General features: G+C 46.2%; 7 protein-coding genes across 8 annotated transcripts; 1 reads left to right on the top strand and 6 right to left on the bottom strand.

The window, feature by feature from the left end:
- Positions 1 to 6274: 6274 nt before the first annotated feature.
- On the bottom strand, positions 6275 to 7560 carry LOC9639530 (flavanone 3-dioxygenase 2). Its single transcript, XM_002991369.2, has 3 exons — positions 7358 to 7560; positions 6736 to 7308; positions 6275 to 6665 (listed from the first exon to the last, which is right to left on the bottom strand). Exons 1-3 carry the CDS (start codon positions 7517 to 7519, stop codon positions 6423 to 6425), a joined length of 978 nt encoding a protein of 325 aa, XP_002991415.2. The 5' UTR covers positions 7520 to 7560; the 3' UTR covers positions 6275 to 6422.
- A 37-nt stretch (positions 7561 to 7597) lies between these two features.
- LOC112342799 (pentatricopeptide repeat-containing protein At4g35130, chloroplastic-like) lies at positions 7598 to 8618 on the bottom strand. Its single transcript, XM_024665179.1, has 2 exons — positions 8145 to 8618; positions 7598 to 8059 (listed from the first exon to the last, which is right to left on the bottom strand). The coding sequence occupies exons 1-2, from the start codon at positions 8616 to 8618 to the stop codon at positions 7598 to 7600; spliced, it is 936 nt and encodes a 311-aa protein (XP_024520947.1).
- Positions 8619 to 8714: 96 nt separating this feature from the next.
- LOC112342798 (pentatricopeptide repeat-containing protein At3g63370, chloroplastic-like) lies at positions 8715 to 9536 on the bottom strand. Its single transcript, XM_024665178.1, has one exon. The coding sequence runs from the start codon at positions 9534 to 9536 to the stop codon at positions 8715 to 8717; it is 822 nt and encodes a 273-aa protein (XP_024520946.1).
- Positions 9537 to 9736: 200 nt separating this feature from the next.
- Positions 9737 to 10762, top strand: LOC112342797 (probable phosphatase PSR2). The gene is made up of 2 exons (XM_024665176.1): positions 9737 to 9812; positions 10203 to 10762. The coding sequence occupies exons 1-2, from the start codon at positions 9737 to 9739 to the stop codon at positions 10760 to 10762; spliced, it is 636 nt and encodes a 211-aa protein (XP_024520944.1).
- Positions 10763 to 10861: 99 nt separating this feature from the next.
- On the bottom strand, positions 10862 to 17014 carry LOC9639529 (ABC transporter G family member 35). 2 transcript variants are annotated; one of them, XM_024665115.1, is made up of 22 exons: positions 16329 to 17014; positions 16144 to 16264; positions 15991 to 16079; positions 15850 to 15934; positions 15635 to 15794; positions 15492 to 15568; positions 15358 to 15411; positions 15200 to 15290; positions 14834 to 15135; positions 14480 to 14761; positions 14109 to 14425; positions 13894 to 14054; positions 13732 to 13835; positions 13513 to 13669; positions 13292 to 13453; positions 13080 to 13228; positions 12689 to 13021; positions 12131 to 12639; positions 11851 to 12078; positions 11624 to 11795; positions 11313 to 11567; positions 10982 to 11251 (listed from the first exon to the last, which is right to left on the bottom strand). In XM_024665115.1, exons 1-22 carry the CDS (start codon positions 16706 to 16708, stop codon positions 10982 to 10984), a joined length of 4458 nt encoding a protein of 1485 aa, XP_024520883.1. In that variant the 5' UTR covers positions 16709 to 17014. The 2 variants fall into 2 exon arrangements, with proteins under 2 accessions (XP_024520882.1, XP_024520883.1); XM_024665114.1 differs by having other exon boundaries at positions 10862 to 11251; positions 15492 to 15794.
- Positions 17015 to 17429: 415 nt separating this feature from the next.
- LOC9639582 (magnesium transporter MRS2-7) lies at positions 17430 to 20319 on the bottom strand. The gene is made up of 17 exons (XM_024665116.1): positions 20011 to 20319; positions 19872 to 19955; positions 19748 to 19821; positions 19612 to 19671; positions 19403 to 19549; positions 19299 to 19358; positions 19152 to 19233; positions 19037 to 19089; positions 18895 to 18976; positions 18782 to 18841; positions 18642 to 18727; positions 18532 to 18573; positions 18335 to 18467; positions 18209 to 18284; positions 18074 to 18150; positions 17953 to 18009; positions 17430 to 17901 (listed from the first exon to the last, which is right to left on the bottom strand). Exons 1-17 carry the CDS (start codon positions 20224 to 20226, stop codon positions 17854 to 17856), a joined length of 1437 nt encoding a protein of 478 aa, XP_024520884.1. The 5' UTR covers positions 20227 to 20319; the 3' UTR covers positions 17430 to 17853.
- On the bottom strand, positions 20278 to 21472 carry LOC112342796. The gene is made up of 2 exons (XM_024665175.1): positions 20414 to 21472; positions 20278 to 20355 (listed from the first exon to the last, which is right to left on the bottom strand). The coding sequence occupies exon 1, from the start codon at positions 21470 to 21472 to the stop codon at positions 20489 to 20491; it is 984 nt and encodes a 327-aa protein (XP_024520943.1). The 3' UTR covers positions 20278 to 20355; positions 20414 to 20488.
- Positions 21473 to 21504: the final 32 nt, after the last annotated feature.

Below are 21504 nucleotides of genomic sequence, written 5' to 3'. Positions count from 1 at the left end.
ATTGCAAACAGCTTTGAATATTGGTGAAGTTCGAGTTTGGAAATTTTTAGCTCGCACTGGACTAAAATTTCCATTAGAACTAGAATAGGAAGAAATGATGACAACCGACTCTTGCTTCACATTCACTTTGGTAGAATTGCAACCTCACACTTTGATTAAAGATCCAAAAACTCGAATCTCCTTCGACTTGGAATGTTGCAAATCCCAATATTGTCCACCTTCACCTACACCTGAAAGAAGAAACTCCGATTGTTCAACTACACCAATGTTATTGCGAATCACAGCCTCCAATGAAATAGAATTGAGACAAAGATTAAAACGTTAGCAAAGAAAACTTTCTGAAATAAGACTTTGAGAGAAAAAAAGTGGTGGGTGATCTTGGTAATGCAAAAGGAAACTCTCCATTTTGTTGTCTTTAGGTTTTGGAACTTTGAACTTTTATAAAGAAATGTCACCTCAAACATGTGCTATGCTATTATGTGAAAAGAAAGGGCAATTTTATTCTAGGATCTAACATCGAATAATGTTGTTATAATAAATTCTATATGAAGTATATAGGACTATATTGTACAATATTAAAAGTCTGTATACATTGAATTCAAAACCATGCTCAAATTTATTATATGGACTAACTTTTGGTAGAACGGAAAGAAATATCACCTCACGCATATGCCATAATATTAAAGATAGGAATGATTTTATTCTAGGATTTACCATCAACCAACTGTTGCCAAACAAATTAAATATTGTACATATTTTCAATACTTCATTAAAGCCAGAAATCATCACATTCTTCTGAACTCATTTAAATATATTCCATCTTTGTACTACCATCTATCACCTATAGTAAATTATCTATATACATTGCTTTGGAAATAACACCTTACGATTTAATAATTTTTTATTTTCTAACAAGATGCTATTACTTGCAAGAAACACATAATTCTCATTTATAATTTTGTACTATCATCAATTCAACTTATGTGTTTGTGACATTATTTCCACATTATGGCACAGTCATATTAAAGCACACCTCTATTATTAAATTACAACTCAAAAGGACTTTGTCACCTGATCAAATCTAAGACAGAATAGAAATTGTACATTGCTAGCAAATATTTGCAGAATGTAATGAAGCTTTATTGCATCCACGATGAACAGTTGTGATGAAAGTTAAGTTAGGGTTAGGGCAGCTGCCGGCATTAAGGTTTTACAAAAACTAGAGTGGGAGATTGGGAGTGATTGTGGGATCCATTAGCAACGAACAGAATGCCGCCAAGAGTAAGTTTTTTACTCTTCCACTCCCTCTCCTCCACTCCCATGCCATGCCTAGCGCCGCCACTGCCTAGGGCTGCCGCTGCCCATCACCGCTGCACCCACGCCATGCCACACCCAGCGCCACCACTGCCCAGCACCGCCACTACCAAGTGCCCAAGCTGGGCATTTGGCCGGGGACTCCACCCGGGCAGGCCATCGGTACGCCAGCGAGTGCCAAGTGCCCATGCCAAGTGCCCGTGCCAAGTGCCCGGGCAAGGCACTCTGCGTAGGGCCAGCAAAGGCACTTGGGGGCAGGCCGGCCAAGGCGCTTGGGGGCGGGCCAGTTCGCTGGTGAACCGGCCCTCCCCCAAGTGCCTTGGCCGGCCCGCATCAAGTGCCCGGCCTGGGCACTTGGACTTGGCGCTGGGGGGAGGGCCGGTTTGCCGGTGAACCGGCCTGCCCCCAAGCGCCTTCGCCGGCCCGCGACAAATGCCCAGCCAGGGCACTTGGACTTGGCGTTGAACAGAGGGCTAGCTCGCCAGCGAACCGGCACCTGCACTAAGTCCACGCCCCAAAGTCCTTGCTTCTTATGCATTTTTAATTTATATTGAGTTTTTTTTATTTTCAGAAACGGAAGCAACTACAAAAGGAGAAGGATGTTGGATCAAAGAGAAGACATGAGGAAGATGAAATCCAGGACGACAATCAAGTTGACCTTCAGATAGAGATTTTCACAGTGACAACTCTGCCATCTTCACAACCAGATAGCTCCAATCCACATGCACCCCCATTTTTGCCACCACCACCATTACCACTGCCACCACCATTGCCACCTCTACCTTCATCACCACCATTACCACCACCGTCATCACCACCATTACCACCACCGCCATCATTGCTATTATTACCACTACCACCACCACCATCGTCACCACCAGCAGTGCGATTGTCGTCGCTACCATTGTAGCCACAACCACAAATACCACTACTCTTAACATATTCACAAAATATGGCAGAAACTAGCTACATTACAAAGCAGTGCCCAAGTGCACCTAACGGGGGTGTTGGGCCTGAGCTGGGGGCTAGATCTGATAATGGTGCTACTAAAAGTGTAGTTGAAGCTGAAAGATAAGTGGAGTTACTTGAACACATTGTAGACAAGTGCTTCCAAGAGACAGTTTTGAGAACCAAAGAGAATGCCATTCATACGACTCTAGAGTTTCTCAAGTGGGAAGGCCCGGGAGACATAGTTCGAGAAATCCCACTATGTCGATTCACTCAGACAAACATTGTTCAGTCTGCTTCACCGCACTTCATCAACATGAACATCTATAGTCTATACAAACATAATGGCCTTAGGACAAACATAGGTATGTTCCTTGTTTTGGTCTTCAAGCCAGGAACGACAAATACCCTCTCGGTGTCACTAGAAATCGAGAGGGTTTGGGATGACATTTGGAAAATGAAGTCCTACAAATTTGATAACATGCTTATGAGCCATCCTGAGACTCAATAATTTATGGGGAAAATGTTCTACATTATCGACGGGAATCATCGCTGGTGTGCGTGGATGAAGTGCATCAATGAATGCTTCCGAAATGATCCTGTCTATCACATCAATGTTCCAGTTGGACATGTATATACAAGAGGATCTCTAGATGTGGCAAGGCTTGTGATAGCTTGCCACAATTGTAGCACCATTATTATCTCATTTGTATGCAACTCAAGTGTTGGGAATATGATTGTAGGTATCGAAAATTATTCATCAACAAGTCATTTCAGATATTTTTTCTTTACTGCCATGACAACAAGAGGTTGGTATTAATAGACTCTTTATCAATCTTCACCCAAGCTAGTTAAGAAATTGGTCATTATGTATATATTTATACTAGATAAACATAAGATAGGAACTCTTATGTGTTTCTTGCTGAGCATACTCCCATCATTGTTAACCTGTAAAGTATAAAGTAGATGACCTTATGTTAGTTAATTTTCCCAATCTTATAGTGTATAGTTTGTCTAAATAGCTCCTTGCTTAGTGGAAGAGATTGTATCAGATGTTGCGGTAAATTGAATGTAAGCTCTTGAATTTAGACTTCTCGAGAAGTCACTTAACTCAGTACTATTCAAAGTATTCCAAGACCCTTAATTAATTAAAAAAGGGGGTGCACTTTTATTCATGGGCCCTTTTCCTCTATATTTGAACTTTTATGGATTGTCTCTCAAATCATTTTTTTTTACATTGGACACAAGTATATGAGGTTTGGCATGACATTCAATAGGTTGATCCTCTAAAAATTGTGCATATAAAATAGCTGAAATACTTCATACAAAAGGATCATAAATAACTAGCATCTACAGATCCACTAGTTCCTCCACCTAATATTCCTCCAAATCCCTATCAACCAAACAATTATAACTACTTTCCATTCTTCTAAAAGGAGAGGATGATATGAGGTTCAAGTGTATGGTTACAATGCCATTTATTATTATTACTGTAATGGGATTTTGATAGCCATTGAATTGGTTTTAATTTAGACCACTAATAATTGAATATGCATATTTAGCTAATTGAATATGCATATTTTTGTATTTTATTTCCATATTTCATGCACTCATAGATTTTTTTTAATTTTTCTTTACAAAGTAAAGTCATATACCTAGATATCTAAATATATTCTAGGATATTCTCTAATCTAAGGGCTCTTAAACTTTCTCTAATTAACTTGTAATCAGTGTTTAAATTTAATTGTCTAACTTATCACTAATGTAAATAATCTATATTGAAAAAACTATTAACACTTATTAACACTAACATGTAACAGAATGCCAATGTAAACCTTAAAAATAAATTTAAAATTAACATCATTAAGTCCTCCACACTCATGGTTTCTTTCTGTAATATAGAGGGCACAAAATCCAGCCGTCTAAGATTGATGGCCTGATGGTTAAACACAAAAGAACTTAAGAGAGTTAAACATTGTTCTAGCTATTTAAAAACTAGAGACTAGTGGGGACACCATTTCTCGCCATTTGTCCTGATGCGCAATAGCTAGCAATTAACATTATGCAAATGCCTCAATCTAAACAAATGCCTAGTTTCATTAGTTGTTATGTTTAGCATTCAAGTATGTTAAGAAATATATTAGAATATACATTATGATATATTTTAGATAGCACAAAAAATAATTTAAAAAGAGGAGTAGTGTATTTTAAATAGTACAACAAATTATTTAAAAAGAGGAGTACCTAGACAGATAAAATTGATGGATCAATTCCTCTCTCTCTCTCTCTCTCTCTCTCTCTCTCTCTCTCTCTCTCTCTCTCTCTCTCTCTCTCTCTCTCCATTTGTTTCTTTCTTTCTATGATTTTGCAGAGTCATCAAAAAAGGTACCTGGCATTGAGGTTCCACCATAGGCAAAAAGAAACTCTGTTGATCTTTTACAGGGAAACGTTTTCCTACAGGCCTTTCTGAATTGAATCCACGGAACCTGGAAGTCAAAACAAGAGAGAGTAGCTTCAAAACACTTAAAAGCTCACCCCTGCAGCTCCTGTGGATCACAATTCAACTCCACTGCGAGAGGAAGATCTGTGGTGGGGTTCTGTTATGGTGAGTGAATGGTCAAAGGTGCGAATATTCTCTCTACAAAAATCAACAATCCCGCCATTTTCTTCATCGCATCTCCCGAGAATTGGGATAGCTCTCCAGCTTCCACTTGATCTCTGCCCACTTGAGGTGAGATGCATGGATCCTACAAGAAGCCAGCCGTGGACACCACACTGTTGCATCTCCCGAGCTATTTTGTTCAAGATGCATGGTATACTGACGTGAACTATAAATTGCAGTGCGGGATCACATTCTAACTGATTTAATGCTAGAAGCAGCTATGATATCTGACAACTCCAAAATGTTGAGCCTTCGCGGCTTCCAATATGCTTTGTGGAAGGTCCCGATGGTAAGTTTGAGTTTTATTATTCTCGCAAGAAATTAACCAGCTGGGAAACCCAGAGCAGTTATTAAAGAAATAGTTCCATTTCTTTGTGAGGAGTGTCAGCAATCGCAACTAACACTGATACTCTTGGATCGCTAAGTATGAAGTTTTTTTTATCTGTGCATAATTTAGGTTGATTATGTTTCTCAGTTCGGTGCTGACCAGTATCTACGTCTGGCGAAACTTCTTGTATTGTGTAGGATCATCTCGTTCTTGGACTCCAACGTAATAAAATTAGGGAGTTTCCATCGAGAAGAAATACTAATCTTCTCTATTGCAGGTTCGTCATAGTATTTATCTTATTTTCGCAAAACTTTCCCACATGAGAAGTTTACAGTTAATTCTCCTCGGGCATACTTCCGATGCTGTTTCTTTTCTGTTGGAAAGCTCAGTGTTTTAGTTGTCGTCACTAACACTAATACCAGATAGCACTACGCCTGTACAAGTACATAGCCTGAACATCCTAGCATGGTTTATTTCTGAAACTTCTATTTCGGACGAGAAGCAGTTACTGTTGGCCGTGGTTGGCTGCATTGTAGCTCTTGCAAGCACTTTGAAGGTAAATCTTGATTTCATAATTTAAACCAGTCATAAATCTTTGTTTGCAGTCTGTGCCATGCGGTGCTTTAAAGCAATCAAGCAGGAAGGTCAAGTCTTGAAGCTTTCTGTGCTTTTGCGAGCCATACATGACAATTCCAAGAACTTCGTAAACAACAGGAGGTTTTTGTCATCCTTTCTTCATACTAGTCTGCTCAGCGAATGAGAGCAAGACAAATAGAACATGTGATACGTTTCATTAAGTTGCACCTCCGCCAACAATTTCAATCTTTCTAAGAACTTCAGACATCTCCCACCTTTTGCTTTGTTGGTTCGATCCAGCTGAAAATTATTGACTTGCCAGAAGGAAAAAAAGCAGAAAAGAATTCCTTGATTTGTTTCGTTACATGTAAATTCTTCTATACTTCTTTTCTTTCTGGCATGTCACCAATTTTCTATGTTGGATCAAATCAATAAAGCAAGGCGGCTGTATGAAAGATTGAGACCCTCTGCATTAGCTATTGCATTAGCTATTGCATTAGCTATTGCATCAACAACCCACAGATGTGCAACCCAATGGCTAAGGGAGTGGAAATGAGTGGGATGACCATAACCTAAACGAGACGCAGACAAAGTTTAATACCTTACAGTCTCAATGGCTGCTTTGCCATCTAGTTTTGAAGCGTAGAACGATTGAAGGTAATTTCCATAGACGCTTTCTTTGAAGCAAGCAGGCGCTTCGTCAGCGACCAGCTGCGCCAGCGGAGCAATGTGACTATCTTCTGCTGGCCCATAGAATGAAGCAATGGAGACTCGAGTTCGCTCCGAGTTGACAACTGCTCGGTGCTCCACACTCTTGTACGCATCATTGGAAAGAATCTGAATAACACACAATCAAAACCTGGAAATCTCATGCATGCACGACGATGACGATCGAAAGAAAGCTTACCTGAAGCTGATCTCCAATGTTGACAACAAAGGCGCCAGGCAGAGGTTTGATCGGCACCCACGCTCCACAGTGTAGAATCTGGAGGCCATCTTTCACCCTGGTGTCCTGCTGGAGTATAGTGAAACCGTTTGGATCCGCGTGAGCGTCCAGTCCGATTGTAAGCTCCGGCTCCGGACAAGGTGGATAGTAGTTCATCCTCATCGCATGCCTCTCTCCTCCAAAAGCTTCCTCCAGAGCACCACTTTCCAGTCCCAGTGACTCCGAGAACAATCCAAGCACTCTTTTCGCTAACCGGTTCATGGCTTCTGCGTAAGCGGTCCAGATCTTCACGTAGGATGGAGGCTTAGTCGGGAGCTGGGCGATCTCGCAGGGAGGATAGCACGCCTGGTGGAGGTAGTCTTGCCACATTCGTCGCGTCTCCTTGGACGGGATAAAACTCGTCCCCATCCGAAACTTTGAGGAGCTATCCTCGGCGTAGTACACGGACCTATCCTCGATGGGAAGGCGGAAGAAGTCGTGGACGAGCTCCATCATGTTCGCCATGAGTTGTTCTGGAAATCCATGGCCGATAATCTACAAGAACGCAGTGGAATTTCAATCAATGGTGAGCGATCTCGTGTACCTGGAAGAAGCCCCAGTCTCTAGACGCGCTCCGGATGGAATCAATCGCCAATATCCGAGCAGGGGAGCACTTCTCCACATCGAACAGATCGATCACAGGAATTTCTTCGATCTCCACGCACTCCCGTGGATCTGAATCCCTGCGGTACTCACCGGGCACCATGCATCCGCCAGTCCCTTCACTACAGCGATCCTAGACGCCACTGCCGCCATTCGTGAATCTCGAGCCGCGCCACAGTGATCACCTAATAGACACGGAAGCCGTCCAAGAAATATCATCCAGAGAGAAGGGCATGGCGAGGAGGAGCTCTTTGGCTTGATTCGATCGCCCCGCACGACCCAGAAGATCTAAGTGCTCGGCTCCCGGATCCACGCCAAAATCCTGCCGCATCGATGTGAAGCAGCTCCATCCGGTGTCGAGAAGCCCTCCATGGCTACATGCGAAGAGAATCCCTGCGAATGCGTAGGAATCCGGGTGGACCATCCCCAAGAACAGCTCCACGGCCTCGCCGCTGCTCGCTTGCTGTGCAGTGGCAGCGATCGCGATCGTCCACGACACTGCGGAGCGGTTCTTCAGACCCAGGAAGACGCGCTTGGCCTCGCCTGGGCTGCCGCACCGCACAAACATGCTCATCACGCTGTTCATCACCACTGCGTCGCTGCTCCACTCGCTCGCGGCGATTCGCGAGTGAAGATCCCTGCCCTGGGATCCATCCCAGTCCCGCGCAAGCGTGGAGAGCGTTCACGTATGTCACATTGTCTGGACGCACGGACGAGTATTTCTTAACCATACAATGGTACAAGTCAAGGGCTTCTGTGAAATACCCGTTTTGGGCAAATGCTGCAATAGTAGCGTTCCAAGTGATCACATTTCTAAATTTTAATGAATCAAAAACTTTCTTTGCTTCGACTGCTTGCTGCCATTTTTCATACATGTTGATCATCGCATTACCCACTCCAGTCTCGAGAAATCGATGAGACAAGCTGGCAAATCTCGCAATGACCTCGGCATGGATTTTTTTGCCGTCTTGCAGAGATCCTAGAAATGCACAAGCACCGAGGGCGCTCATGAAACTGCTCGAATTCCTTTGAACGCCCATCTTCTTGTAGAGATTGATCGCCTCTCTGCAATGCCCGGTCTGGGCAAGCGCGGAGATCATAGCGTTCCAAGTCACAACATCGCGTACGTGCATTTGACAAAAAACACGCTTTGCTTCCTTGATTCTGCCACACTTTGACGATAGAGGTTCCAGCGACAACATTACGCTCCCAGCCACACGAGCAAGTACGCTCGTGGATCTTTATACCCTGTGCTTTATCCTGCTTCCAAGAACACGCTGCCAGGATCTCAGTCAGCGTCACCATATCAGGCCCGATCCCTTCCAGATCCAACTTCCACTGCAGCGCAATCGCCGCTCTAAACTGCCCATTATGGGCATTTGCGGCAATCGCAGTGTTCCAATGCCGGCATCCCGGAGCTGGCGATAGAGCTCGATCGCAGCGGGGAGCCCGCCCTGATCGGGATTTCTGGTGTAAGCAGCCAGCATCGCACTCCAGGCGACTATCGTCTTGCGAGGCATGTCATCGAAGACCTTCCGCGCGTCTGCCAGGCTGCCGCATTTCCGATACATGGTTAAGAGGGCGCAGCACACGACTGGATTGCTCGCGATCGCGGGTGGCGCGGCGACGATCTGGGCGTGGATCCGGATGCCCGACTGGAGATCGCGGCAATTGGCGCAGGCGGCGAGCGCGGCGACGAACGAGACGTGGGTGGGGCGGACGACTGAATCGCTGGCGAGGGCGAGGAAGAGATGAATCGCTTGCGCGCTCTCGCCGTTTGCGCAGAGCGTCGAGATCATGATGTTACAGGAGAAGGCGTTCTTGTGGACGAGATCGTGGAAGACGGACCATGCGTCCGGGAGGCTGGTCCCATACATGAGGATGAGGAGATTGCTGAACAAGGGGTGGTGGCGTAGGTCGAGGGTGGCGGCCAGGCGGCGGTGCAAGAGCTTCCCTCGCGGAAGGGACTTGGAATCACCACATTGGCGCAGAAGAGTCGCGATTTGGCGATGGCCTAGCGTGGAGATGCCTGCAGGAGGCACCGCGATCACTCCTCTTGCTACTTCGCTGGATGTCATGGCAAAGACACACTCTCTCTCTCTCTCTCTCTCTCTCCCCATGATCCTGTGAAGAGGTTCATATGGATCATCACATTTTTTGTCAATAGCTTCACATAGGCACAAAACAACAGACATAAAGGAACTCAGAAGCAATCAGTCTTCTAAGCATCTTATCCTCCGGCATCAAATGTTGGATGAGTGATGTCCTTTTTGAAGTCTCACTTGTTGTTTGAGGTGGGCACGTGCTCCTATTGGTGTTCATGGGGTGTTGCAAAGCTGTGGGCTCTCAATGTAAAGGGGATCTTCCTTGGCAGCGTCCCCATCCTCCGGCATTAGGTGATCCAGTGTGGCTGTGAGGCTTGGGCTTATTTTGCCCTGTTGAAAAGTTCACCAAAGACCTGTACATATCCAAATTCTGGTTGAAAGTGATCCAAATGATCTTCTAAGGTCATATGTACTCTTAAGGATCTTGTTCCAAAGATCTCAGTCTGCATTGACATATACCAAATCACAGTGGTTGAACTTGGGTGTGATTTTTTCATGGTCATTGTGTAGAAAATGTAAGCTATGGATGAGCACAGCACAATGGAATCCTAGCACTATTAATCCCTACTTATAAATGAATGCAATTACTTTTGGCCCCAACTTAGATTCCTTTTTTTTTCCTTGTTAATTTGAATGATCCGAAACCATCCTTCAAGTTTTAGGTTTTCTTTCATTTTTTAGGGTATCATGTCATTCTCGATTTAGACAATCCACTGGTATACGCTCATAAGGATCTCATCTCTTCTGAAGATTTCAGCATGGAATTTGACGATGATGCACCACTCCACATCATGAAGAGATTAGGTGTAGATGAATTTCTGGGGAAGGTTTCAAATGTGTACGATATCGTGGTGTTTAGTGCCGCCGAGGAGAAGTATGTCAACCTCGTGGTTGACCATCTAGACCCTACTGGGAGGCTTGTGTCGAGGAGGCTACATTATGGCAATTGCGTTGTTCTAAAGGACGGGACGAAAGTCAAGAATCTTGACCATGTAAGGTTTCGGGATTTCAAGCGGGTGGTGGCACTGGATGACATTATTGACTTCTACCAAGGTCATCAAGAGAGCGTGGTGGTGGCTCCAAAGTTTGAGGGGTCAAAGGATGACCACTTCTTGGCAGATGTAGCCCCTTTCCTTCTTGCCCGGATTTTACCAAAGTTACCCATCGCTGGAACATTGGACAATGTGTGGAGAAGCAAGGCAAATTGTATGTCCCTGATCCATTCGATGATGAGTAATTGATTGCTATAGTTGTAATAAATAATTATAAATTTTTCACACTTTTGTAGTATTTAAATAATGAATTTAAAGCCTGAAAACTCGGGTCTAAGTTTCAACTTGTATGAAGAAATTCTCAAGCTTTGTTGATCTTTTATACATATGTTACAAAAGTGTATCATCCTAGTAATGAGCTCACAAACTTTTGCTTGGCTGAGCCCAAAGCTCATTGGAAAAGAAGAGCTACCTCAGTTGGAAGTTGAGGTACTTGATACAGTAGGCGAACATGAAGGCGAAGAAGACCGAGAAACCGACCAAGACACCCCCGACGGCACCCAAAAAGTCGTGGTCGTAACCAAAGTAGCTCTCCACAAACGCCTTGACGGTCGTGCCTCGGCCATCGGGTGTGGTGAGAGGCGTGAGATCGTCTCCATATTGGGACGCGATCAGGCCATACACTGTCCACGCAACCGGACAGATCCAATAGTACCAGATCCACCACTTTGGAATTCTCTGCAATGGAATGGAACGTTGTGAGGAAACAAACGAAAGCAAAAGAATGGATGCAGCTTACCGGCTTGGGAATCATAAAGCCCGAGAAGAGATTGAAGAGCGAGTAGAAGGAAGAGGCCATGATGGCAGCGACCTGGTGGTTTGGGGTGATCGCCACGGCCATCATGCCGTAGTACGTGAAGTACATGAAAGTGAAGAACATGACGAAGAAGTACCACATGAACTTGGCAGCGCTCCACTCGAAGTTGATCATCGAGTACGTGATGCCGGCGTAGAAGATCGTTTGCAGGAAAATGTATGGTATCTCGATAAGAACCTGATCAAGAGTTTAGTGTGAATGAATGAAACATAGTGTGGAGTGCAGAAACTTACTTGAGCTAGAGCATAAGGAAGGGCCGAGTACATTCCAGCAGCACGCTCCCTGTAAAACACAGTTCTCTCGGTGGCGACAACTGGTTGGACTGTGGAGCAGTTGTTGACCCCCAAAAACATGGTAGCACCATACATTGCACCAGCCACGTTAAAGAGATCTTGTTGTCTACTCCTGTAGAGTTTCCAAAAACGGCGTTAACATGAGGAAATGAGTAGAGATGTTCTACCTCTTTGGTCCAACGTTCCAAAAGATCGATCCAAACAAGAGCGCTGACATGATTGTGAACAAGAACCGGACGCAGTTGTAATCGGGACTCCTCCAGTATGTCCAGTTTTGCTTCCACAAGCACGACTTGAGCTGACCGTAAAAGGATTGAGAGTACTGCGTTGAGAAGTGGAGGTCTCGCCTGTCAGGAGCTGGGACACTCAGCTCCTTCACAAGAGCCTTGTTTCGTCTGTAAGAAAAAGAAGATCATGCCAAGGTAAGAGAGAAACTAGAAAACTCACTGGTAGAGTGACGAGTTCAAGTAGATGTTTGCAAAGTCCACGTTCATTTTCTGTTCCACGCTCGTTGAGCTCACCTCAAGCATCCATGTTGCGGGGTTATAGCCGTCTTTGATCTTCGGGACTCCCGGGATCGCTTGGAAGTAGTCGATCAGCTTTTGGGAATTCCTGCCTAGCGGCCCAGCGTAGACAACCTGCCCTCCTCTTTTCAACAAGAGAAGCTCGTCGAAGGCCTCGAAGATGTCAATGCTCGGCTGGTGGATGGTACACACGACGGTTCTTCCAGTGTCGACTGTGTTCCTCACCGTTCTCATCACGATTGCGGCAGCTCTTGCGTCCAACCCGGACGTTGGCTCGTCCATAAAGATGATGGAAGGATTTGCTACGAGCTCCACGGCTATTGTGAGACGCTTGCGTTGCTCAGTGGATAGTCCAGTCACTCCAGGAAGGCCAACTATTGCGTCCCCGAGGCTCTCTAATTCCACCAGCTCCATAACTTCGTCGACGAATTGCTGCAACGAAAACATATCAAGATAGATTCGGCGTAAAGCAGTCGTTCACCATTTTGCTGTCGGCGTCAACGTCTTTAGATAGTCGCAGCCACGCCGAAAATATGAGAGACTCCCGAATGGTCACTTGTGGCGAGTGAATGTCGTTTTGTTCACAGTAGCCTGAAATCCTCGCGAAAGTTTCTTGCTTTTTGGGATAGCCAGAAATTCTGATATCGCCTTCGATGTAGCCGCCAGTCTTTCTTCCCGCCAGGACGTCCATCAGTGTTGTTTTTCCAGCACCACTGACACCCATGAGTGAAGTCAGCACCCCTGGACGGAAAGCTCCAGTCACATTGTTTAACAGCTGAAGCCGCGGCTCCGTAACTCCCTGCTCCTTCATTTCCTGATGTCAAGAGAAACATGTCAAAGAACATTATACCAGAAACCAGATGAACACGTACCGCTGGCATGTCAACAAAGTAGCTTATATCATTGAACGAAATTGACAAAGGTGTGAAAGGTAGAATCATTCCCCGCTTTGGAGCAACTCCCTCTACGGTTGCCAGATTCATGTCTTCTCTCCCCATTGAGATTCTCTGCATCTGAACACCTGAAGGAAAGAAAAACCATTAAACCATCAAGTTGGAAGCTCGCAGATAGCAAGTATACAAACCGCCCAAGTTGTTCGCGTCAGTAGAAGACAGTGAGCGCGGGAAAGATCTCCTGTTTGAACGTTCTCGGGATTTCGCGTACGGATCATATTCAATACCTTGCTGGCTGGCTTGGATCTCTGCCATAGATTCCTCGGAGATAACAGCCTGAGGCTTTCCGAGCGCTGTTCATAAAGACGGTTCTGTTAGCTCCAATTTGCTTCAAATAATGTGGTATACTGACGTTTCAAGAATGTCAAAGCCAGCGTATAGATAACGTTGAAAAGTGTAACAAAACCAACTAAAGCCGCGACACCAATCCAGAACCAATAGCCTCTATACTGAAACGATCTGTCTCGAAGAGCTTTGACACCCAGCGTAAGCGTTGAGTTCACCACGGGCTGTACAAGAAAAAAAAAAAAAAGACGTTGGATTTCCTATAATCTCAAATAACGTCGCGCACCTGTCGCCAGCGAGGCGCTAGCAGCTCGTTGATACTGATTGCACTGTCTGCATATGTTAGAGGAGAAATCCAGTAACCCCATATCCACCACGACGGAATTCTATCTGAAATTTTGTAAGAGAAGCTCGTTGAGGTTAGCTGGAGTTTGTAGCAGCCAAGTACCTTTTGATATAATGAATCCTCCAAGCACGAACACGACAAGTAGCGAAAAGGCTCCTCCGGTGTTCGAGATGATCATAGTCCGGCACAAACCCGCAATGCAGCGGAAAAGTGACGATGCCATTTGATGCACAAGCAGGAGCACTAGAAAGTGCTTGAAAAATCTACGAGATAAAAACTTCATTCACCTGCATGAGAAAAGCTTGTAGAAGACTTACCGTCCGGCCTCGGGTGCGAGCCCCTCGACATAATAAGTCATGGCAGTCCATATGAAGGACTCAATCACTGCAAATGGAAGGCTCAGCGCATAAGTTGGTAGCGTGTAAGCCCATGCCGGATGAAAGAGCAAGTCTCGCTGTTTGAAAAACACGGGAAGGCGAGTGATAGTGATTGAAACCTCAGAGAATCCGTTAAACATGATGGTGATGAGCGAGAAAAATAAGGCCCCCAGGTAAGCATTTGCGTCGTTGAGATTTCTTTGATGCATTCTCGTTCGCAAGAAAACGGTCATGGCAACGAAAGCCATAATAACAATCTATAACAAAGCATAACACCAGATTACAAAAACGAAACCAAAGGAAATTCATACCTGCACGGATTTAAAGACGTAGACGAAAGAATTTCGCTTCACCAGCAACCACTCTTTAGCAAATCCTGCTTTGAAAAGTTCCAGGTTGCTCACAGAGTATCTTTTGAAGACTAGAGCTGCTTTGTGGCTGCTGGACTTGTGGTATGGATGCTTGAGTTCCGCGGTCAACTGCTGTCCAACGTGAAATTGTTTGAATCTTTCAGTGAATTCTTTAACGGAAATGTATTTGTATGGTCGACGACTATCAGCCCAGTATTGCTGCTGGTCTTTGCGAGAAGTTACCTGATCAAACAGCACAGCAAAAAACTCACGGAATAAGTCAAAGCCAGAATAAAGATCAAATTTCGCACTCACCTCCTGCAGAAAGTCCGCAATGCCTTTCCGATCGGGACACCTGAACCCACAGCTCTCGAAAAACTCCATTACGTACTTCCTCGGGCCTTGATACACAATCTGACCCTCTGAAAGGAGAATGATGTCGTCGAAGAGATTGAAAGTTTCGGGCGCTGGTTGGAGGAGTGACATGAACACGGTCCCTTCGATAACGTGAGCAAATTGCTGGAGGCATTTCACGATCTGGAAGGTGGTGGAGCTGTCAAGGCCTGTTGAGATCTCGTCCATGAACAAAGTCTTCGTAGGCCCAACTATCATTTCTCCTGGCAAAGGTAAAGATAAACAAATTATAAACAAATTCTAGAGCGGCTTTTCTTTCTCGCATACCTGTGGTGACTCGCTTTTTCTGCCCTCCGGAAATTCCACGTCTCATGTCGTCTCCCACCATCGTGTCCGCACAGACATCAAGGCCAAGAATCTGCAAATATGGAAAAGAGCGATTAGCTCATCCAAAGATAACGAATTTTCTTGTCCAGAAAGCTAACCTTCAAAGTGTAGTCAGTGATAATGGCATTCTGGACACCTTCAGTGGCTGTGGCCTACAGCAAAAAGATAAGAAGAAAAGTCCGCTTCAGCAAAAAAAAAAAAAACAGTGAAGAAAACGCCGTTCCGACTTTACCTTCATGTAGAGATCAATGTGGGCATCGGGAAGAATCCCCGCTTCCTTTTCTCGTCTCGCAAGCTCCGCTAATAACTCTAGGAACGCAGAACAAGCTCTAGGATTAGACACATTCCTAAAAGGCACCAAAAGTTTTAGCTCACCATATCGAGTACCGACTCCTTGACATCTTGCTGAGAACTCCAGTGTCTCGCGAACAGTCATCTCACCGACGTGTAGATCGTGCTGGCTGATATAAGCCGACGTCTTTTGCGGAACGAACTCGTCAAGCTCGTAGCCATTGTATGTGACTTGTCCCCTCGTCTGCACGAGAGCATCAGAAAAAAAGCCAAGAGCCCTAGGAGGAAATGTCATCTACCTTGAGAGTTGGGTCCAATTTTCCAGCCAATGCAAGTAGCAATGTCGTTTTTCCTGAGCTCGGAGGACCAAGCAAGAGCGTCATTCTGCCAGCGCCAATGAGATGTTTCAGTCCCTGTTTTCTCTGCTTTTGGAATCGTACCTTCCAGGCTTGATGATTCCACTCACATCCTTGAGGATTGTAAGAGTGGTGCTTTTTCCAGTAGAGATTCCCACGACACCGAGGAGCATCTGGGCAATCAACGAATCCCCCATGAATCAAAACTCAAGTGAAAAAACTATGAATCTTTGGTACCTCTGCCGTGTTCCTGACAGCGTTCCAGAGTGTGGGCAGCGCTCTTCCTCCCACCATGCATTCCGCATTGATCGTCACATTCTCGAAGCGCACCTCGGTGGTGGGCAGCTCGATCCCAACTCTGCCATCCAAGAAGATCGCCTTGAGCAATCAAGCGCAAGAGTGAGTAGCCGGATGGCTCTAACCTGTCGATTCGATTGCGGAGCTTCTTGAGGAACTTCTCATTGTCTTCCTCGGTGGCCTGGATGAGATTGTCCATGAGGATCTGGCGCTCCAGCGGCCCCAAATTCCGCACATCGATTTCCTGGTGGACAACCCGGCTGCCCTGGAGGTTCTTGAGGATCGTGGTGCGCAGCCGATCATACGTGGGCAGCTTCTCCAGCGCGGCCCACCGGAGAGCCTCCTCATCGTCGTTCGCCGCGGGAACCGTCCGCGAGGTGGAAGATCGGCTGAAGACGCTCTCGGGGCCGATCCCCCAGTTGCGGACGCTGCTACTGCGCAGGCTGCCGCGCCGGCTGTTGTTCCCCCACGCATCGATGTGCTCGAACTTACCAGAGTGCGCCATGGTATTTCAAGAACGACGATTTCCCCAGATCGCTGCCCTGGCGCTCAAATCCCTGTCATTCTCGCGTAAATCTGTGGCACCCCGGGGGAACTGCGCTCGTTCTCGAAGAACGGCGATCGAAATACCTCGCGATTTCGCGAAATATTTCCCACCTGATCAGGCTCCAAGAATCCAAGTGCTGTGGCGCAAGATCTCTCCTGCTCGCCCGCCGCGCCTGGCCGCGATCGATCGATCAGGGAGGAGATGCCGCTCAATGGAGGAGGGAGGGAGGAGGAGAGGATAAGAGATGCCCGCCGCTCTCTCTTGAGCGCGTCTCTAGGGAAGACACGGCCTGCCCGCTTGCAAGCCTTTTTAAAATTTACAAGCCGAGCCCCTCGGTCAACCACACGTGTTCCAAACACGTCACTCAATTATGGCCGCGTGGCAGTGCCATGCAGGAATTGCGGTGATCTGGACAGTGACGTGGACTCCAGGGAATTCCACTAGAGAAACGATTCTTATCAAACTAAAACAACAATGGCTGCGCACTCACAGTTCTCACCAACTCCGGAGTATATTCCATGCTGCAGGCTGTTGACTGTCTTTGACATCTAGTCAATTTAACTGTTGACATACTGTAGCGTGGCTGGCCGATACAATCCAAGCCCGACTCGAACAAACAGTCCACCATAATTGACCCGGCGCTGTCGCTTGGTCAAGGGTCAATCCTCTCAGGCGTAAATGCCAAAATATATTCCTTTCCCAAAATATATTCTCCTGATAATATGAACATTCTATGTACGTACGTACGAACGACCAAAGACAAGGATGCCTCAACGCAAGGAACGTTGTCTTCGCCTAAATAAATCACGTGGATGCTGAATCTCCTTTTGCAAAACGTCGTTACCACATACTCAATGCTTTTGACGATAAGAATCCCTGTCACGTAGCGCTGCTGTTCCCACTTACGCGAAAAAGGAAGGGTAGGCAGCGAAGATCCACCGCCGTTTTTTTGACTCGGCGTCCCTCTTTATTCTCTTTCCCTGGCGGCCGACCACTTCGTGTTTCCACCACTCTTCGCGTTTTGATCGTGTCCACGTTATGTCTTTCAGTTTTCTCGGTCTCGTCGAAGTTTGAGGTGTAAACGTTATTTATGTCGTGACTGACTAGCCAGCCTTTGGCATCCTTTGCGACGTAAACTTCCTCTCAGAGGCCTGTAGCAAAAAGCACATTTCATCTCACATCAAACTTGACTTTTGACTTGCCTCGAGGTAGCTGTCCTGATTCCTGTCGAACATGCGGAATAAAAAATCGATCTCCCTCTGTGCATGCCAGCGAAGAATTATGTAAGCCCAAACGTTCCCAAGGATATGATAATTCCCAAACCTGTCGCATGAAACGCGAGGAAGGATGGCTCCGGAGAATTTGATGGAATTGCTCTTTGGAAATGTTGCGGCCTCCAGCTAAAAGAACAAAGTCCCACTGTTACTAGTGTGTGCTAATTAGCGCAGAAGTTGATACCTTTTAGCTCAATGTCCCTGAAAATCTCTTCAATGTCATCGATATGCTGAAGTAGATCAAGGAGTGCCGCATGTTCCTGTCACCATCGATTTGAGCTTCGTTATTTTACCAAGAGTTAAGTATAACCTGTGCACGGCGTCTGTCCACAAAACGGGGCCAAACTCGGAATCCAACTATCAGCGCTACGCCAAGGATTGTTGCTGTACACAGGGTTGTTCCTGCTATCAGCCGGAACATATTGAGATCGTTCTCCCAGCCACTGGAATAGAATAGAGAGAATTAAAACTTTGCATTCCGAAAGAGAAGACTTATATGCTGCGTACTTGGTGACGTTCATGCCAAAAAAGCTGCCAGGTAAAGTTGCCCTGCAAAACCAGCACCATGTATCAACGACCAGGAGCTTGTAAAGAAAAAAATAATGCCATAATCTTACAGACTGAATGACAGTGTGGCAAAACTAATGTATAGGTTGGTAGTGATAATACGGTTTCGTGTAGCATCCAGGCCTAGCTCCCAAACCTGCCATAGCGACAAAGACAAAACTTAAAAAACGGAGAAAACCCAGTCAAAGACCTCTTGAGCCGCATCCATTTCCTTCCTCAACTCTTCCAGAACAGCGCCAGCGTCGTCAATCTAGCCTCAAAAACAGTACTTAGGTACGAATGTATAATCTACCACAGACTCACCTCTCTCAAGTATGTAAATAGCATGTCTGCAGCTAGTTGGCGAACCTTGGCCTTTGCTTTCTCAGAGTCAACATCTACACAACTGCCGGAAACGAAAAAATCAGAAGAAAGCAGCATCTACGAAAAAGAAGACATAAATGACCTTGCAGGGACTTCCAGGCAGAATGACCGAAGCATTTCCTCACTGTTCAAAACCTGGAAAATTTCCAAAAACGCGCATAATAACGTTTCTAGGACTTTTCAAAGAAGAGAATAACCTGGTCCATAACTTCGTGCGTATCCCTGATGTCATGTTCCACTTCTGTCAGCGATCGTTTCAGTGGCAGCAGTCTCTGCAACCTGTATACAAACGCATTAAAACGAGAAAACGAAAGAAAATAACATAATGTCGCGGCTGTACATACCGACCAGTACTAACGCCAAGGGTTAAATCCTCGAGTGCCCGTTCCGCAACCACTGTCAATCTTGTAAAAGTGGTCAAGTAGAAAGCTGCGAGCCTGGCCTTTACCTTTCAACTTTCTGGTTGAAAAAGTTGCTAGTTTCTTCAAACAGGCATTCCATCATCCGGAGGTGGAAAGGCATTTGGTCCATATGAGAGTTTGGCGTATCCCTCGCATACCTAGCCAGTGAAGTTGCAAAAGCATCCCTAGCTGCTCTGAGAACGTTTGCATTAGCAAAAACAGTGTGAAATTCTCAAAAAAAAAAACTGTCCCTAACTTGTGTGTCACGTCTGTTTCCACTTTCTTAGTTGGAACGACAGCTTCTCGCGGCTGGCGTCTACAAAACAAAACAAAAGTATGTAAACACAAGAACAAACATCAACCGAATATGAAGGAAAAAAAGGATACAAAACCTCCTGTGTGCATCAAAGAGCAGACAAAAATCTCTGGAAACAAGGGCTCTGACGTTTTCCATCCTCACCAACACCTACACAAAGTTTTATATCACAAAAGAAAAACAAACACTCATAGCTTTACCTTGTCATACCGCAATGCGAGCGTCGCTCGACTTGGAATGAAAGAATTCCCAGTGATCACATCCATATCTCTCGGATGGATCCCCTAAAGCAGCAACATTTTTAATTCTCTCCATTGAAAAAACTATATCTAAACTCACCAATTCAGTCAAGCTGAGCGATAACGTCTCCCAAACCCCATTCTTGTCGATCTTGATGACGCTGTACCTCTTGCCGCCGTCATCGCTATTGAATCGACTGCCGGCAGCTCCATTGATCCAACGACACGAGATTGCGAGAAGACCGGCTCCAGAGCCGATCGATCCAGCTCTCTTCCTCACGCCAATGCCAATGATCCCGCTGCATACCTTAAACATTAAAACCTAGCCCTAAAATCTCTCCACAAAGGCGCGGCAAATATCTTTACAAAAAAATCTTATACAAAGAACGATCTCCTTGATTCTTTTCGTGTGTGTATAGACAATTGTGATGATCGATCGAATGACCTGTGTCACGCAAAGAAAACCAAGAACATCAGAGCGATGAAGGAAAAAAGCCTTGTACCTGAGATGATTTTCATGCGTGGAGCCAAAACTTTCGCGCGAGTCGCAAAGAATGGAAAATCTGGAGAGCTGTTCTTTAGATCTTTCGTTGAGCGTTCCTCGTAGAGCTGTTCATCTCCCTGTGAAGCTGACGAGCAAAATCCTCGTCGATCTCTTCGGCCGTCTTGGCTTTCTCTGCTGGAGGAGGAAGAACTGGAGCTTCCATTCCTTCCTCTGGATCATCCGGACACTCGCCCAAGCTCTTGGCGATCAAAAGATCCTCTTTTGCCGCGAGCGCTGCGTTGTTGAGAGCGTTCCTAGCGAGCATGGCGGCCTTGACGGCAGCCGCGGCCTTGGCAGCGGCAGCAGCCTTGGCAGTGACGGCCGCCTTGAGAGCCTGCGCCGCCGCGTCTCGAGCAGCGGCAAGAACATCCTCGGGACTTCTTTCGAGCTCCTGTTCTTGGTGCCCCTGGATCATATCAATCGCCCGCGGCTTCTTTACACTCGGCTGTTCTTCACCCCTCCTACACTCGCAGCAAACGAAAGTTGGCGGCTCCAGCGGCAGCGATGCTGGATTCGCCTCCGTCTCACAGCGGGCATGCACGGATCTTTGGCAGCGGCAGCAAGCGATCCAATCTTCTCCACTGCCGGCATTTTCTTGGAAGACCACCAAGCAGTGGGGGCATCCCATGTAGAGAAGCGTGCACGCTCTACACAAGAACTGATAAATCCCTCCATCTTTCACTCGCCGCCAGGCACCGCTGCCTTCCCTGTCTCCACACCTCACGCAAGCCTCGAGGGGATCCTTCTTCTCCATGGCTTCCAGGAGCGCGCCCTCCGAGAGAAAAACCACGAGACCATCGGGGCAAATCCGGGAGGGCGAGAGAGGAGGAGGAGGAGGAAGAATTCCAGTCGCAATTGGAGCGCTGCTGTTGCTAATCCCGTTGTTCTTCAGGCCGATGAGATGGCGCTTGCGCGGGGGCAGCGATGCCGGCGCATTCTTCGTACCTTCGATCTCCACGTCGGTAGCGAGGAGCGAGGCCGCGGGCAATGCGTCGTCGCCCTCGCTCCCCTCGTCCATCGTTTCACTTCTTTATAAACCCTAAATTTCTT

The sequence above is a fragment of the Selaginella moellendorffii genome, unplaced genomic scaffold (genome assembly GCF_000143415.4).
Source record: "Selaginella moellendorffii unplaced genomic scaffold, v1.0 SELMOscaffold_119, whole genome shotgun sequence".
NCBI lineage: Eukaryota > Viridiplantae > Streptophyta > Lycopodiopsida > Selaginellales > Selaginellaceae > Selaginella > Selaginella moellendorffii.
Note: the sequence above shows the minus strand (reverse complement) of the source record. Positions and strands in the feature narration are given on the sequence as shown.

Bases quoted from the DNA above. Each gene is read 5' to 3' on its own strand.
- LOC9639530 (XM_002991369.2), bottom strand. From the start codon at position 7,519: ATGGTGCCCGGTGAGTACCGCAGGGATTCAGATCCACGGGAGTGCGTG. The intron at 7,309-7,357 runs GTACACGAGATC...GCGTTCTTGTAG, and splicing joins GAGACTGGGGCTTCTTCCAG to ATTATCGGCCATGGATTTCC. The intron at 6,666-6,735 runs GTAAGCTTTCTT...TGTGTTATTCAG, and splicing joins ACATTGGAGATCAGCTTCAG to ATTCTTTCCAATGATGCGTA.
- LOC112342799 (XM_024665179.1), bottom strand. From the start codon at position 8,618: ATGTTGTCGCTGGAACCTCTATCGTCAAAGTGTGGCAGAATCAAGGAA. The intron at 8,060-8,144 runs GTTAAGAAATAC...GATGGATCCCAG, and splicing joins TTGACTTGTACCATTGTATG to GGCAGGGATCTTCACTCGCG.
- LOC112342798 (XM_024665178.1), bottom strand. From the start codon at position 9,536: ATGGGGAGAGAGAGAGAGAGAGAGAGAGAGTGTGTCTTTGCCATGACA.
- LOC112342797 (XM_024665176.1), top strand. From the start codon at position 9,737: ATGGGGTGTTGCAAAGCTGTGGGCTCTCAATGTAAAGGGGATCTTCCT. The intron at 9,813-10,202 runs GTGATCCAGTGT...TTCATTTTTTAG, and splicing joins TCCCCATCCTCCGGCATTAG to GGTATCATGTCATTCTCGAT.
- LOC9639529 (XM_024665114.1), bottom strand. From the start codon at position 16,708: ATGGCGCACTCTGGTAAGTTCGAGCACATCGATGCGTGGGGGAACAAC. The intron at 14,762-14,833 runs GTGAGTGCGAAA...CTGTTTGATCAG, and splicing joins TTGCGGACTTTCTGCAGGAG to GTAACTTCTCGCAAAGACCA. The intron at 13,022-13,079 runs GTACGTGTTCAT...TCTTGACATCAG, and splicing joins ACTTTGTTGACATGCCAGCG to GAAATGAAGGAGCAGGGAGT.
- LOC9639582 (XM_024665116.1), bottom strand. From the start codon at position 20,226: ATGTTTAAGGTATGCAGCGGGATCATTGGCATTGGCGTGAGGAAGAGA. The intron at 19,956-20,010 runs GTGAGTTTAGAT...TTGCTGCTTTAG, and splicing joins CGCTCAGCTTGACTGAATTG to GGGATCCATCCGAGAGATAT. The intron at 18,977-19,036 runs GTCATTTATGTC...CGTTTCCGGCAG, and splicing joins TGCCTGGAAGTCCCTGCAAG to TTGTGTAGATGTTGACTCTG.
- LOC112342796 (XM_024665175.1), bottom strand. From the start codon at position 21,472: ATGGACGAGGGGAGCGAGGGCGACGACGCATTGCCCGCGGCCTCGCTC.